The 12583-nt window shown below is 46.2% G+C and overlaps 2 protein-coding genes across 2 annotated transcripts in view; both read right to left on the bottom strand.

Annotated features, from left to right (window-relative positions):
- Window positions 1–114: 114 nt before the first annotated feature.
- On the bottom strand, window positions 115–2025 carry BRK1 (BRICK1, SCAR/WAVE actin nucleating complex subunit). Its single transcript, XM_017820045.1, has 3 exons — window positions 1879–2025; window positions 1712–1794; window positions 115–1629 (listed from the first exon to the last, which is right to left on the bottom strand). The coding sequence occupies exons 1-3, from the start codon at window positions 1994–1996 to the stop codon at window positions 1603–1605; spliced, it is 228 nt and encodes a 75-aa protein (XP_017675534.1). The 5' UTR covers window positions 1997–2025; the 3' UTR covers window positions 115–1602.
- Window positions 2026–2053: 28 nt separating this feature from the next.
- FANCD2 (Fanconi anemia complementation group D2) overlaps window positions 2054–12583 on the bottom strand; it is a 36271-nt gene continuing 25741 nt past the window's right edge. Inside the window, exons 31-44 of the mRNA XM_017819852.1 lie at window positions 12093–12225; window positions 11804–11915; window positions 11251–11364; window positions 10574–10701; window positions 9619–9718; window positions 8904–9026; window positions 7990–8083; window positions 7425–7496; window positions 6611–6649; window positions 6297–6371; window positions 5449–5523; window positions 2859–3005; window positions 2231–2314; window positions 2054–2149 (exon numbers count right to left, since the gene is read on the bottom strand). Of these exons, the coding sequence (XP_017675341.1) occupies window positions 2054–2149; window positions 2231–2314; window positions 2859–3005; window positions 5449–5523; window positions 6297–6371; window positions 6611–6649; window positions 7425–7496; window positions 7990–8083; window positions 8904–9026; window positions 9619–9718; window positions 10574–10701; window positions 11251–11364; window positions 11804–11915; window positions 12093–12225 (1392 nt within the window). The remainder of the gene's footprint in view (window positions 2150–2230; window positions 2315–2858; window positions 3006–5448; window positions 5524–6296; window positions 6372–6610; window positions 6650–7424; window positions 7497–7989; window positions 8084–8903; window positions 9027–9618; window positions 9719–10573; window positions 10702–11250; window positions 11365–11803; window positions 11916–12092; window positions 12226–12583) is intronic.

Raw genomic sequence — 12583 nt, 5'->3', positions numbered from 1 at the left:
CAGTCCTTAAAATAATGAAATATAATCAGAGCTACATCTATTTACAGGGCTGCACATCACAGCAGCTGCTAGAAAAAGCAGTGTCACAGCCTGAGGACCAGAAGGCTTCTCCACCTCCCAGAGATGGCCTGGAAAAAGCAGTACCCAAACCAGAAAGCCTAGTCTTGCAGAGCTCTAGGGAACTACTAAGACTTCCTCAAAGGAAAAGGGCAGAACTCAGTATCACAGTGAGCTGCCCAGCATTCCAGCTGGGAGACGAACCAGACAGGCTGATCCCAGAGTGCTGAAGCTCCATGAGAGCACAGGTCCTGGGAGAAGTGGTACCTTCTATCAGATCCCTGTTCCAAAACTGTTTGGCCACACCAACTGCGTGGCAAAACCTACTCCTTTGAGAAATCCTGGGGTCAGAGGAAAAAGAGAGAACCATTACAACAGCCTGTCAGGAGACCAAGCAGGGATCCAAGGGAGACACAGCACAATACGAGCTGGGAACAGGAACAAACAATGGATCTAACAAGGTCTACCCAGAACAGCCACAGTCCCAGGGATGTCTGTGGTAGCCATTCACTCTTTGGGTGAAGAATCTTAATCATTTCCATGGGCATTGTGCACTAAAAGCAGCTAAGCCTCCCTGATGTGCAGCCCAACCTGAATGTAACCACTGAGAGAGCTGGGGAAAAGGCTGGAGGACCACTTATTCAAACAATGGAAAACACAGAGATTCCTATAGAGAAAAAAACTGTGAGCTTGGAGGAGAACCTATACTGAGCAACCAGCTGATGTCAGACAGCCTCAAAAATATAAAGAACATTAAGTTACCCAGGTGCTCAGTAAACACTGCAAACATCACATGGCCATCATGAAAAAACTAACATTTCAGTTGGAGAATAATATACCAAGACATTTAAAGCCCACTGGGAAGCAATAAAACCTTTACTGTAGATACCAACTCCATGGACTTCCCAACAAATGCTAAATATGAGCAGTGAGTGTGCAGATCTAGATGCCCACTGGAAAACTGAGATAAAGAAAGGAGTGGTGGGAAGGGCTGAGAGACTTTCTTCTCCGTGCCACTTGCCTCCCAGAGATGAGGATAAGCACCTCTTCCCAGGTGCTGGCAAGGGGCTCTCTCCTGTGGTATGTGCACCGTGCACCATGCCAGGTGAGCCTCCTGTCCCCACACTGCCCTGGCGTGTGCACGTGAAGGCTGAGACATCCTCCAGACCACTGGGATCACCAGATTTCTGCTGTGACCCCTAAAGGAGCACAAAGCACCTCAGAGGCTGGTCAGGTACTTCCCGGAGCTGACAACAGCCAGGCCCGCGGCCTCTGTGGCACAGCCCCCACGGGTGGGGAGGAACCGTGCCCAGACCCCATGGATCGAGCAGATGGAGGGGCAGGCTCTGGACATCCAGGATGGTGGCAGGGAGCCGGGCATCCCTTGGCCCGGCCCCAGGCAGGCAGGCAGGCAGGCAGAGAGCAGGCAGGGCAGGAGCACAGCGGTTTATTGGCAACACGAGTAGAGGCGGCGGCGGTGGCGGCGGGCCCCGAGCGAGGTGCGGGGCGGCGGTGCTCCGGCGGGGGGCCGGGGCCGCCCCGGGCCTATGTCAGCGTCTCCCCCTTGGTGACCTACGGGAAGAGGAAAGGCCTCAGCCAGGGCCGGCCCCAGGCCCGAACCGCCCCCCCACCCTGCCGCCGCCCCGCTGCTCACCCGGGCTTCGATGTACTCGATCCTGCGCTCCAGCGCCGTCAGCTTCTCATTCAGGGTGGCCAACCGGGACCGGCACGACATGTCTGCGGGGAGGCGGCAGTGAGACACCGCGGGCCCCCGCCCCGCCCGGCCCGCCCGCAGCCCCCGCCGCCGCCCTGCGCCCTCACCGAAGGAGTTGAGGAAGTCCGCGATCTTCTTGATGGAGCTGGTGATCACCTCGATGTACTCGCGGTTGGCCCAGTCCTGGTGGATCTCCCGCTGCACCGGGTCCTCCTGCACCGACATGGCCGCCGCCGCCGCCGCGCCTGCGCGGGGCCCGGCCCCGCCCGCCCGCCCGCCGCCTCAGGGCCGCGCCGGCCCGGCCCCGCTGCGCCCCGCGCTGCCTTCCGTGTCCGTGTCCGTGTCCGCCTCCGTGTCCGTGCCGCTGCCGCTCGGCTCCTGCGGGACACACCGCCCTCAGAGCCCGCGCTGCACCCCCGGCCCGCCCCCGCCTGCGCTGCCAGGCGGCCCCTGAAGTACCTCCTCAGCGGGTCCCGCCGAAGAGTCCTCCGAGCCCTCGTCCGAGTCCCGCTCCTCGGAGGGCTGAGTCAAGATTTCTTCTCCCTGAGTTGAAAGCAGAAGACCTGCACTGAGCGTGAGGGGCAGCCACTGTTCCTTCCCCCGGGGTGGGAAGGAAGTAATAGGCATTTTGTTGCCTTCTTAAATAAAAAGCTTTCAAGTAAAAAAAAAAAAAAAAAAAAAAAAAGGGAGTTTTGTTTAACTATCTTGCTTCTACAGTGAAAGATGAAGGCAAGAGCCAAGATTGGGTTCTGTTAAAACCACACACGAGAGTGTGTGAAGGTGTTCAAGTGACCTTTATCTCCTCCCTTCTGTGCATGGGAAGGACCCCCATACCAAGTCATTACAGACAATCAAATCTGACCCCTCAGTGTGAGACCCTCCCAGCAAAGCTGCCCCAGAGATGCAGGTCTTAATCTTGAAATAAAATGTTTCTTTCTGCTGCACTAGACATGATTGTACTACAGTCACACTGAATTTGGCCTTTTAGTTCTATCCTTACACAAAGGCAGAGTTACAGTTGCCTGGGAAAGATGAGCACTGTCCTTTCCCAGATTGCAACTGCCCCGGGCAGGGCAGTAATTCTCACCTGGAGATCCCGATTTTTGAGGATGCCGACCCAGAAGGCCTCCTGGCAGTGGTTGAATGCCAGCATTGCCTTCACTCGGTACACAAATTGTTCCAGTGACTTCTTCAACAAAGGGACATGGTTGGTCAGTCCAATATCTTGGTGAATCTATGAAACAGTAAAACACAACTATGATTGATTCTTGCCTAAGTGCTCTGGCTGTTTAAAATCCATTGGATATCAGGTGGGAAAGATGGGACATGATCCCCACAAAAGGGATCCATGCCTGGATTGTGTCACTTCTTGGCCAAATTATGGCTATTCTTAAAAAATAAAGCTCTGATCAGTGTTTGTGTAAGGCTGCAAAATGATCCCTTGCAGCAATCCAAATTAAAACAGAAGGAGCCTCAGCTTTTGTCATGAATTCTAGAGAGAGGCTAGTATCTCCTCTGCTGAATTCCCAAGCTCAGAGGAATAAAAATGGAAAAGGTACTGAATATACCACTTCAATCACATCTTTTCTTGCTCAGTGCCTCATGCAATCCCTTTATCCCAGCTACATGGAATGTGTGCACACTATAATCTACAAAGCCAGTTTCTCCAGATCAAAGAAGCATTGGGCTTTTGGAGAACTAGGACAGGAAGGAACAGATGGAGTTGGTGTGAGCAAAAACCACCAGAGGAAGGGCAGTTATGCCAGGTATTGTGTGAGATTCAGCTCCAGGTGAGCACCTCCTCCTGACAGGCTTCGATCTGCAGCTCAGAACAGTCATTGCTAAAGCAGAAAACCTGCCAACCTGACAAAACCCGCAATTATTTTGTGCACAAGTCTTTTCATCTTTCATGAGAATACTTTGTAACCTTCTGGCATTAAGATGCTCTCATTAGCTATATTCTGAATTCAGGTCATCTGCATTTCTTGGAAGAGTTCAACATGCCTGGGCACTGCTTTGCTTCGAGTTCTGCCAACAGGGAATGAGTAACTGATTTCCAACAGCAAGCTGTTCTCTAGCCTGTGTAACAGGCAGGACCTAGCAATCACCAGCACTAATCAGAACCAAATCAGCAAACCCTTGCTAAAGACACAATCAACACTCACAGTGCTCTCTGAGTCCTGGAACCTGCCCAACTGTCTGCAGGCAGTCTGGAGACTTAAAGTACCACAGCATTGGCAAAAATCTGCCTCCAGAAACTGTCCAGCATAAGATATGTAAACAGAAGAGAGGCTTGGTGTGAAAGAGGAAATGACGAATACTTAGGAAATGACAGGTGAAGCTGATTGCTCTTGTGTGATGCTCCTTAAAGACACATGTATTGAGGGAGAGTAACAAGGTCACACTGCATGATACCTCAGTGAGCATCTGCTAGGTCTGTATGAAAGGGAAATCAAGGTTGGTCTGACAAATGTTGGCATGAACTCAGCTTGAAATGGGTATGGAGCATTCACGGCATACATTTACTTGACCATATTCAGCTTCTCCCTTCTCATTCTTGCAAAATTATTTGGCACAGAGACCTGTTCAAATTGCAGCAGGTACAAGAGCAGTGGCAGAACATGGGTGTTCACTAATGACAGCTCTGTGCTAACAGGGACCATGGGACATGGCACTTGAAAATGCTGCCCAAGCACAAAGACAAACATGACATGGCAACCTGCAGCGCTGTTATCCTGCCTCCAAGGTGAATTGTGACTTCAGAGCGGGCATGAGGATTTCACTTTCAAATGCAAGAAGGACATTTTAGCATCTTCAGGCTTTGTGCCAGCTCTCTTCTTGTGAGAGCTGCAATGGCATGTTCTGATCTCCAGCTAAATTTCTATGCTCCTGATGCCAGCTCTGGACTAAATTGGTAGCAAATCTGGCTGAAGAGCCAGTCTGGTAGCTGGCTTTCTCCCTTCAACTACTTTGGCAAAGCTCCCTTCTCAGATGTGTTCTTGAACCTCTTAGGAGTCTGACAGGAACAAAGCAGCACACATGGAGTTCTTTCCAACTGCCTTCTCCCATGTGTTTCTCTGTTGCAATAAGCACCATCTCTTCACACTGTAAGCAGTGTTAATCCTCTCCTTCCTTCCTGCCCCAAGTCTCCTAAAGAGACTGGCAGACTGTGTGTTACCACCTTCCTCTCCTCCCTTTGCCCTCTTCCCTGGTATCAACATAATATCATAAAAGACACCTCAAGAGGACTTTGAGCATCATTTTTCCCTGTCTGCTACCTGTTGCTGATTTTTCTGACTCACAAGGCTGTTGATCTTTGGCAAAGCTTCTCTCCCATATTATCAGTCTGGCATCTATACTTTGTGCAAGATCTGTCTCTAAGGTCTTAGCTTGAGTCCTCAGCAACACCCCTTTACAGATGCCAACAACCAAAGATGTCCAGAACTTCTGTCCCTAAAAATGATAACCTGATCTGAAATCCAAGTTAGCCACTTCCAGAACAAATGTTTCAACTTTTGGGTCATTAATCAAGGCTGTTTCACCTTCTCTCAGAGTTTTTGCTTATACAGACACGGCTGGAAGCATGCAGATAGAACCTGCCTATGCCCTGGAAGAGCAGTGGAAGGGAAAGAAACCATTATTAGGACAGTTCGTGCTGCAATTGGAACTTATCTTACCTTGGAATGGCCACACATGTGATGAAGTTGTCTGGTACTCAACTGCAAGGTTTTCAGCAAACTCTGCACATCATCCTGCAATAAATAAGTAGACCAGCAAATCATTCTCGAAGAATTTTTCCAAAAGGGAAACAAGAATATTGAAACAGCATTAGTCCTAGCAATCCTTTCCAAAGGTTATGGGACAGAAGTATGGTGTGTGTGCAGGAAACATCAGACAAACAGGATCAGGCCACAGGAGACTTGCACTGTGCATCTAAGTCAAGTAACTGGTAATAAAAGTCTGACCACATATCATAAGGTCAAGCACTTTAAACTGAAACTCATTTTGAACTGAAGTTTGGAATGAATGCCTATCAGTGAAAGCTGAGGCAATTAAAATTAAGACAACTTGGTCACATCTTGTCTTGGGTACGGCTTCTGAATAGGGGAACCAGAGAAAAAGTTTAAAACATACTGCTGGGTTGTGCTATTTGAAACACATCCAACGTGAACTCCAGATATCAAAGCTTTGTATTGAGCAACCTGCCTGCTCGCACGAGCTTCCTACTCTGAGAGTGAAACCTCTGTGGTAATTACTTTTGAAGCAGATGGAGGCTGAAAGGACTTCATTTGCTAACAGTGCAGTCATTCAACCAGAGTGATGGCAAGTTGGGGAACAGTTGCTGGGAGAGCACTGGACAGGCAAGTGAACAGGGCAGAGCACAGCTGGAGACATTTAGATGAGTTTGTCATGAAGGGTCACAAGTGTCCTGCCAACATGTGGCCAGAGACAGGAAGCTCCTTCTAGCAAGCATCAGTCATGCTTCCCAACTGGTTCCAGACAGTTCTGCTCCCACAAGGCTTACCCTGTGCTTTTTAAAGCTGTGGTCCAGGAGAGGCATGGCAAGCTTCAGAAAAGCTTCTACAAATTGACGGCCGTACTGTAAGAGAATGATAAATATACCAAAAGGTAAATTTAAACTCCTTTTCAAAGAACCATCCCAAAGTCAGATGAGATAATGATACATTCTTTCAAGATAACAATACATTCATTGCCAGAGGCTTAGTAAGACTACATCCATGTGAAGGTTTTACTGGAATATACAGGATCAGTAATGGGCAATGATTCAAGAAAGTTGCTATTAAACTGCTCTCTTCAGTATTTTGAACCCTTGCTCACCTTCAGGCAGATGCTGAGTACAGGCCTGCTGTCAAATACCTACTTGGGCGAGAGGAAGAAAGAGTCAGATCATTCCACAAGTATAAAGGAAACAATCATTACTTCAGATATGACAAAAGCAAACAGTAATGATGAACCTAAGCAAGGAGAAAAGTGCAGCTGTATCTGTCATCTTCTGCCCAAACCAGGGTCACACTCAGTGACACTGAATGAACCAGCCCCAAAACTGACAGAAGGGAGTATTTCATCCAGTGGGGCTGGCCTTGAGTTCATCACCACAGGATGGCATGAACTGTCAGCAGGAGTCAAAGGAAGATCCTATGTTATCACAAGAGAAAGTGGAGCTGAGGGCTATGAGGCAAGTTACAGACAGGAATCCAAGCCTCCTGTTCTGAGTATTTGCCAGCCTTCAGCTGAGTACATCAGGAGAGTGTTTCCTTCTGGCAGATGTTATTCCAGATCTACCAGAAGGGTTTGTCCCATCTGCCTCCCGCACAGCTGGCAGTGGACTCTGTCAGTCACAAAACCCTGTACTAGGAAATTGGGGTTTTCATCCAGTTCTTTTTCCTTACATCACCCTGTCTTTGTACAGGCTTATTATTTGTGTAAGAACTGCGGTAGTAAGGTGTGCAGGCTGTAAGAATTAAGTAGTATTGAAGTGAAAGCTAAATGGGAACCCTTGCACACAGATTATAACCGGCTTTATTCACCACCTTCAGGTTGTTCTACTAGTCAGCCATGCTTCATGAACCTGGATACACCAGGCTTTGCTGGGAATTTGAAGGTAAAGGCAGAAAACCAACCAAAACCTCACCTTGACCAAGTTAATGAGGATATGGAAATTCCGCACAGCAATGTTCCAGCGCAGCAGCTTCTCCAGTTGCACCTACAGGATGCAAGGGGACAATAACCCAAGATGAAGTATTTCCTCTCACCTTGCTGGATGTGCTTTCAGAAATGTTGAAAGCATTATTGCTGTTGTTGAAGACAGAGGAACAAAGCTTCAACACAGGCAGATTTATCACAGCAAAAACACTTCATGGCAATTCCAGCCTGATCAGTGGCTTAAAATGCTAAGAGTTAATTCACTTCCTTATTCTCAGAGCAGCTCTTGGTTGCAAAATAATGTTGTGCTCCCACACAGGAGTTCACACCAACTGCACATCTACTAGATTTTTGGCACGGTACAAATCAGGAAAAAAGGTGCTACTTATATGTTACCCTGTATATCAAAGTTTGCTGATGAATGAAGCAGTCTGACTGCATTTCCTAGACAAAGACCAGAAGTAAATTCCTTTCCAATTTATACATCTTTATTGTACTGTGCACTTTAACTTGTCTTCTTCTCCTCAAAGAGTCCAGTGGATTTATTTTCCTACCTCACTTGAGTCCGATGGTTTTCCAGCTGGGATGCTTTTCACTGAACTTTCTAGCTGAGCCATCATTACTCTGAAGAAAACTGGGAATGTGTGCCTGTGGAGAAAGTGAAAAAACTAAAAGCCAGCTCTGAGCCTCTAGATGAGCTGTTTGTCACCAGAATGATGTGGAAAATTTGATGGTTATCCAGCTGGGCATCCTCAGTCAGAAATCACAGGAGATTGACCCTAGGACTCATAAGCATGTCTAGCCCAGCCCAATTGCCCAGATAGATGGAGAATCCTGGGAAGTCACTACTACTTCCCCAGTATGAACCACACTTAGACACCACCACTTCTTTGTAACTCTGGGGGTGCACAGTGGAAGGTTTGCAGCTCTCAGCATAAGACAATTCTGGTAGTTTTAAAGTGCAGGAACTTTGTTCATCCCTGTTTAAATCATGATTCCAAATTTCTGTGCTAGAAGCAGAAACACTCTGAAATCCATGCTTCCAAATTCCTATGCCAGTAGCAGAAGCATCCTGAGGGTGCTTTTCCACACTGTATACCAGCCCAGGTTTCCCTACAGACACCCCAGGCCTCTGATGCTGACTTTTGGAGTGCTTTATACCACCACAGTAGCATAGAGAGAGACAACACACCTGACAACAGACAGCAGTTCATTCTCCAATTAAAATAGCTCACAGTAATAAACTCAACATTGTGTTAATGCTCAGGACATTCCACCTTGACACAAAGCTAACCATATCCTATCTTGCTGTGTACTGCCAAAAGAATGTTTACAAGTGCCCAGAGTAGCCCACTGCAGTACTAACACGAAACCATAACAGACCACAAAATAGGAAAACTAAATATTTAAAAGCAGAAATTGCCATTATGCATATCATAGAATTCCAAGTTTCTATTGATATAATTACCTGCTTAGTGTAGGATATGTAGAAGAACATCCATCTTTGGCAGAGTCGATCAGTTCAGAAACACCAACACTGGAGATTTCCTCGATAGCTTTCAGGATGTTATCTGTGTGCTCCAGGTAGACACTAAACCCAAGACCAGCAGAGTTGATCAATAAATATGATGCAGAATAACACAACAAGGTCTTGAACACTGGCTTAAAATAGTCAAGCTCTTCCTTATGCCAAAGGCAATCACGTGTAGGAAATCCAAAGCAATACTTAGAACTGTCACAGTGACGTCATTAAAGCTACCGGGATTCTTGCCATGGGGCTGGAACAGGGAGACCTCCAGAGGTCCCTTCCAAGCTCAACCATTCTGAGTCTGTGATTGTATTTTACCTAATACTCAGTCCTGCTCTCCTTGACTTTAGGGAGAGCTTACCTGCTTTCAGCTTAGTGAAAGCGAGACACTTTGGTCCAGACCCACATTCATATGTGTAGGTATGCACATAAACTTACAGATGTGTTGATACACCCTGACAAGGTCTAGTCTAGCAAACAGGGCTAACAGTTCTTCCTATCACTCACTGTCTTTCAATGCTGTAGAAAGAGTGCTTTAGGCCAAGCTGTGTAAGCACGAGGGTTATGATTCAGAGGGGTCATCCCTCTGCAGCAACAGTAATTATTAGAAAAAGAGTGTCTTGGGCACTGCCTGGGGCAATGGCTCGAGCCTTACCAGAGCAGAGTGTGCAGAGCACTGTTGAACTGGCTGCCCTTCTCTCGGTCTCCACTGGGCTTCACCCACGACTGGCAGAGGAACTGCTTTGCTAGTGAAGCTGGAAAAGATAAGTGATAACTTACTGAAAGAAGAATCCTTCATCCATACAAAAGCAGTGAGTCCAAATGTCTTTTTAAAAGATGACAATATCGATACCCTTCACGTGCCTGAACTTTGCTAAGTCAGAATGCATTTTCTCTAAAAAGCAGCAAGGTCATATAGGACATATATCATGATAACAAAATACATGCCTATCTAGTGTGTTCCTGGCCTGGAACACACGTAACATCAGAACCATAATCCACCTCTGGCCATTTCTCTACAAACTCATGTTAAACCTTATTTGTTTGGTAGCTCCTGCAGTGTGCCATCTGTTTGTTTTTAATTAGGCCACATGCAACCCTTAAGGTATCCATTTCTAGAAATGGAATTCCAATAACAAGAGACTTGACCTTTTGGCCACAGCACTGTAATAGTAAACGTGAACAGACAAGTGTAAAGTTTACAGATTTCTTAAATCAAAACTTCTAACAAACCTGACAGTCTCCTGATCTCCAAGCTACATTGGATTAAGTCTATGATCAATAACCTCCATTACCAATGATTAAGCTGGTACCAAAACTGAACAGCAGGTTTGTGGTTAGAACTCTTAAAAGTTGATTTTTAAGATGACCAGCTGACAGAGTTGGAGTCTGCCTGTGGCTGAGGCACAGCAGAACAATACCAAAGACAATCCAATATATTTACTGCTGTTTCTTTTATTAACAGCTAGGACTGTTTACCCAGTGAGATTACTAGGATACAGAAAGGAAATCTTTCCCTCAGAAGATGCACTCTCTACGTAGAACCCAAGATTTACAAGGAGAAGATCACACGAAAATTAATCTGAGATTAGTGGTTCTTCACAGATTACCCATTTTCTCTCTCTTCCAGCCAGCCATTGGTTTCTCAGCGATGGCAATCAGGAGCTGAGTGAGGATGTGTGCACACTGGAAGGTGGGAACACTCTGCTGGAAATTCAGTAGGTACTGAAAACTGTCACTAGATATGACAGGAAAGGGAAAAGGTAAAAACAGGGTAGGCAGAGTAATCTCTCAGAAACACATCAATAAAAAGGAAGCATTAGACTATCTCAGATCCAAGGTCTCCCTATCCCAGTATTCTGGCTCCAGCAGTGCCCTTCTGAAGAAGGGGAGGTCAGCCACTAGCATGTCAAAATTCAGTCACTGAGAAACTACTCTCAAGCCCCAGCCACTCTAAGTGTAGCAACATCTTTATATACTGCTTTTGCCTAGTGTACCTGTAAGCATCCTAACTATCCAGAACATGCTCATTCCTTCTGTGAATCCTACTAAACTCCTTGTCTAAAATAGCACACAAACAAATGAGATCCATAGATTCATGCATATTTTATAGTCCTTTTCATTAGGTTTGACTGCACTGCTGTTCAACTAAATACAAAGCTCTGTTTGAAGCAAACGTGGTCTCTGTGAGAGCTCCCAAACACACATTTACCCATTATGCCCACACAAAACAGGGAAAAGTGCTTGAAATTTGTCCATTTCAAACCTTGTGAAATACAGATTTTACCTTATCAGTTCCTCAAGAAGAAGAAACTCTGTCTCTCCGGGCTTTAGCCTGTCTGCAAGCACCTGGAGAGCTGATCTCAGCAAGTCAGAATTTTCATGTTGAGAAAAACCATTCCTGAGGGGGGGAAAAAGTCCAGTTCATCATCAGACTCGAAGGAAGAGAGGTATCAGATACAAATGCATATCTGGGCATATTGTGCAAGACGAAAAATAAGGAAGCTGGATACTCAAGAATAGCCCTGCACAGGCTTTTTGTCAATGAAATATGAAGTTTGCCAGTATGCCTCATGCTGGTCTTGACCCAAAAGCCCACTGATTGAATTGTATCAGGTCAGTGCTTCATCACCTACAGCTGTAGCTCAGCTCAGGATGAGACAATGAAGCCTGGCCTAACTATGAAGTGCTTAAAAGTCTCCAGCCATGCAGTGGGTTGTTTTGCATGGCTGACAGGCCACTGGCAGGGTACAAACACTTTAAAGAAAAGGAACAAGAAGAGGAAGCAATAACTGGGCTTTCCTCATGGAGGCAACTGTATACTTTTCTTTTAAACTCACCAAGCAAATAAGGAGCGAAAAGTTAGAAACAGCTGTTGGTAGCAAGAGGACATCAGCTGGTGCTCCTGGATGTTCACTCCTAGTTCATCTTCTGCACCCTGATTTTGTACAAATCATTCATTAAACACCATCCCAAAGAAAGATAAGGGCACAAGAATCCATTTCCATAAATTCCATGTTTAAAAAACCTGAAGAAAACCACATGACTCTTTTTCCCACAAACAAAGTGAAAAATATCTTCACAGGAGACAAAACTTGACAGTTTTTTGAGTCAAAAAACTGAGCCCACTGACCTGGAAGTAGTTGTGCATGTTCTCCATGTGCTTACACAGTGGCTTTAGTAGATCAACTACACAGATAGCAACTTCCTTGGGGGATCTCTGACACAGATGGGAAAAGCCAATATCCTTGTAGCCTCTTTCCTGCAGCAAGCCCAAAAGATTAAAGTTGCTTCATCAGCCTTTCTTGAGAATAACTTCAAGTGCTACATCTTAGACTGTTGCCAAGCAATGCAATTCCCCATGTCATACGTGATCAGGAAGAGTCAGAGAGTCGAAAAGTTGGCTTCTGCTGAACAACCACCACCAACTCAGACACGTGGACAACATTTGACTACAAGAATAAAACTGATGTGACACGTAGGATCATAGAATCATTTAGGTTGGAAAAGACCTTTAAGATCATAGAGTCCAACACTTTACTCAAACACTAAGAGAAGGCAGTCTCTGCACGTGGGAATTAAGACAGGTAGAAAGACAAGGAGAAAGAACAACAAATATG

Source organism: Lepidothrix coronata, unplaced genomic scaffold (genome assembly GCF_001604755.1).
Source record: "Lepidothrix coronata isolate B3197 unplaced genomic scaffold, Lepidothrix_coronata-1.0 Scaffold78, whole genome shotgun sequence".
Classification (NCBI taxonomy): domain Eukaryota; kingdom Metazoa; phylum Chordata; class Aves; order Passeriformes; family Pipridae; genus Lepidothrix; species Lepidothrix coronata.
Note: the sequence above shows the minus strand (reverse complement) of the source record. Positions and strands in the feature narration are given on the sequence as shown.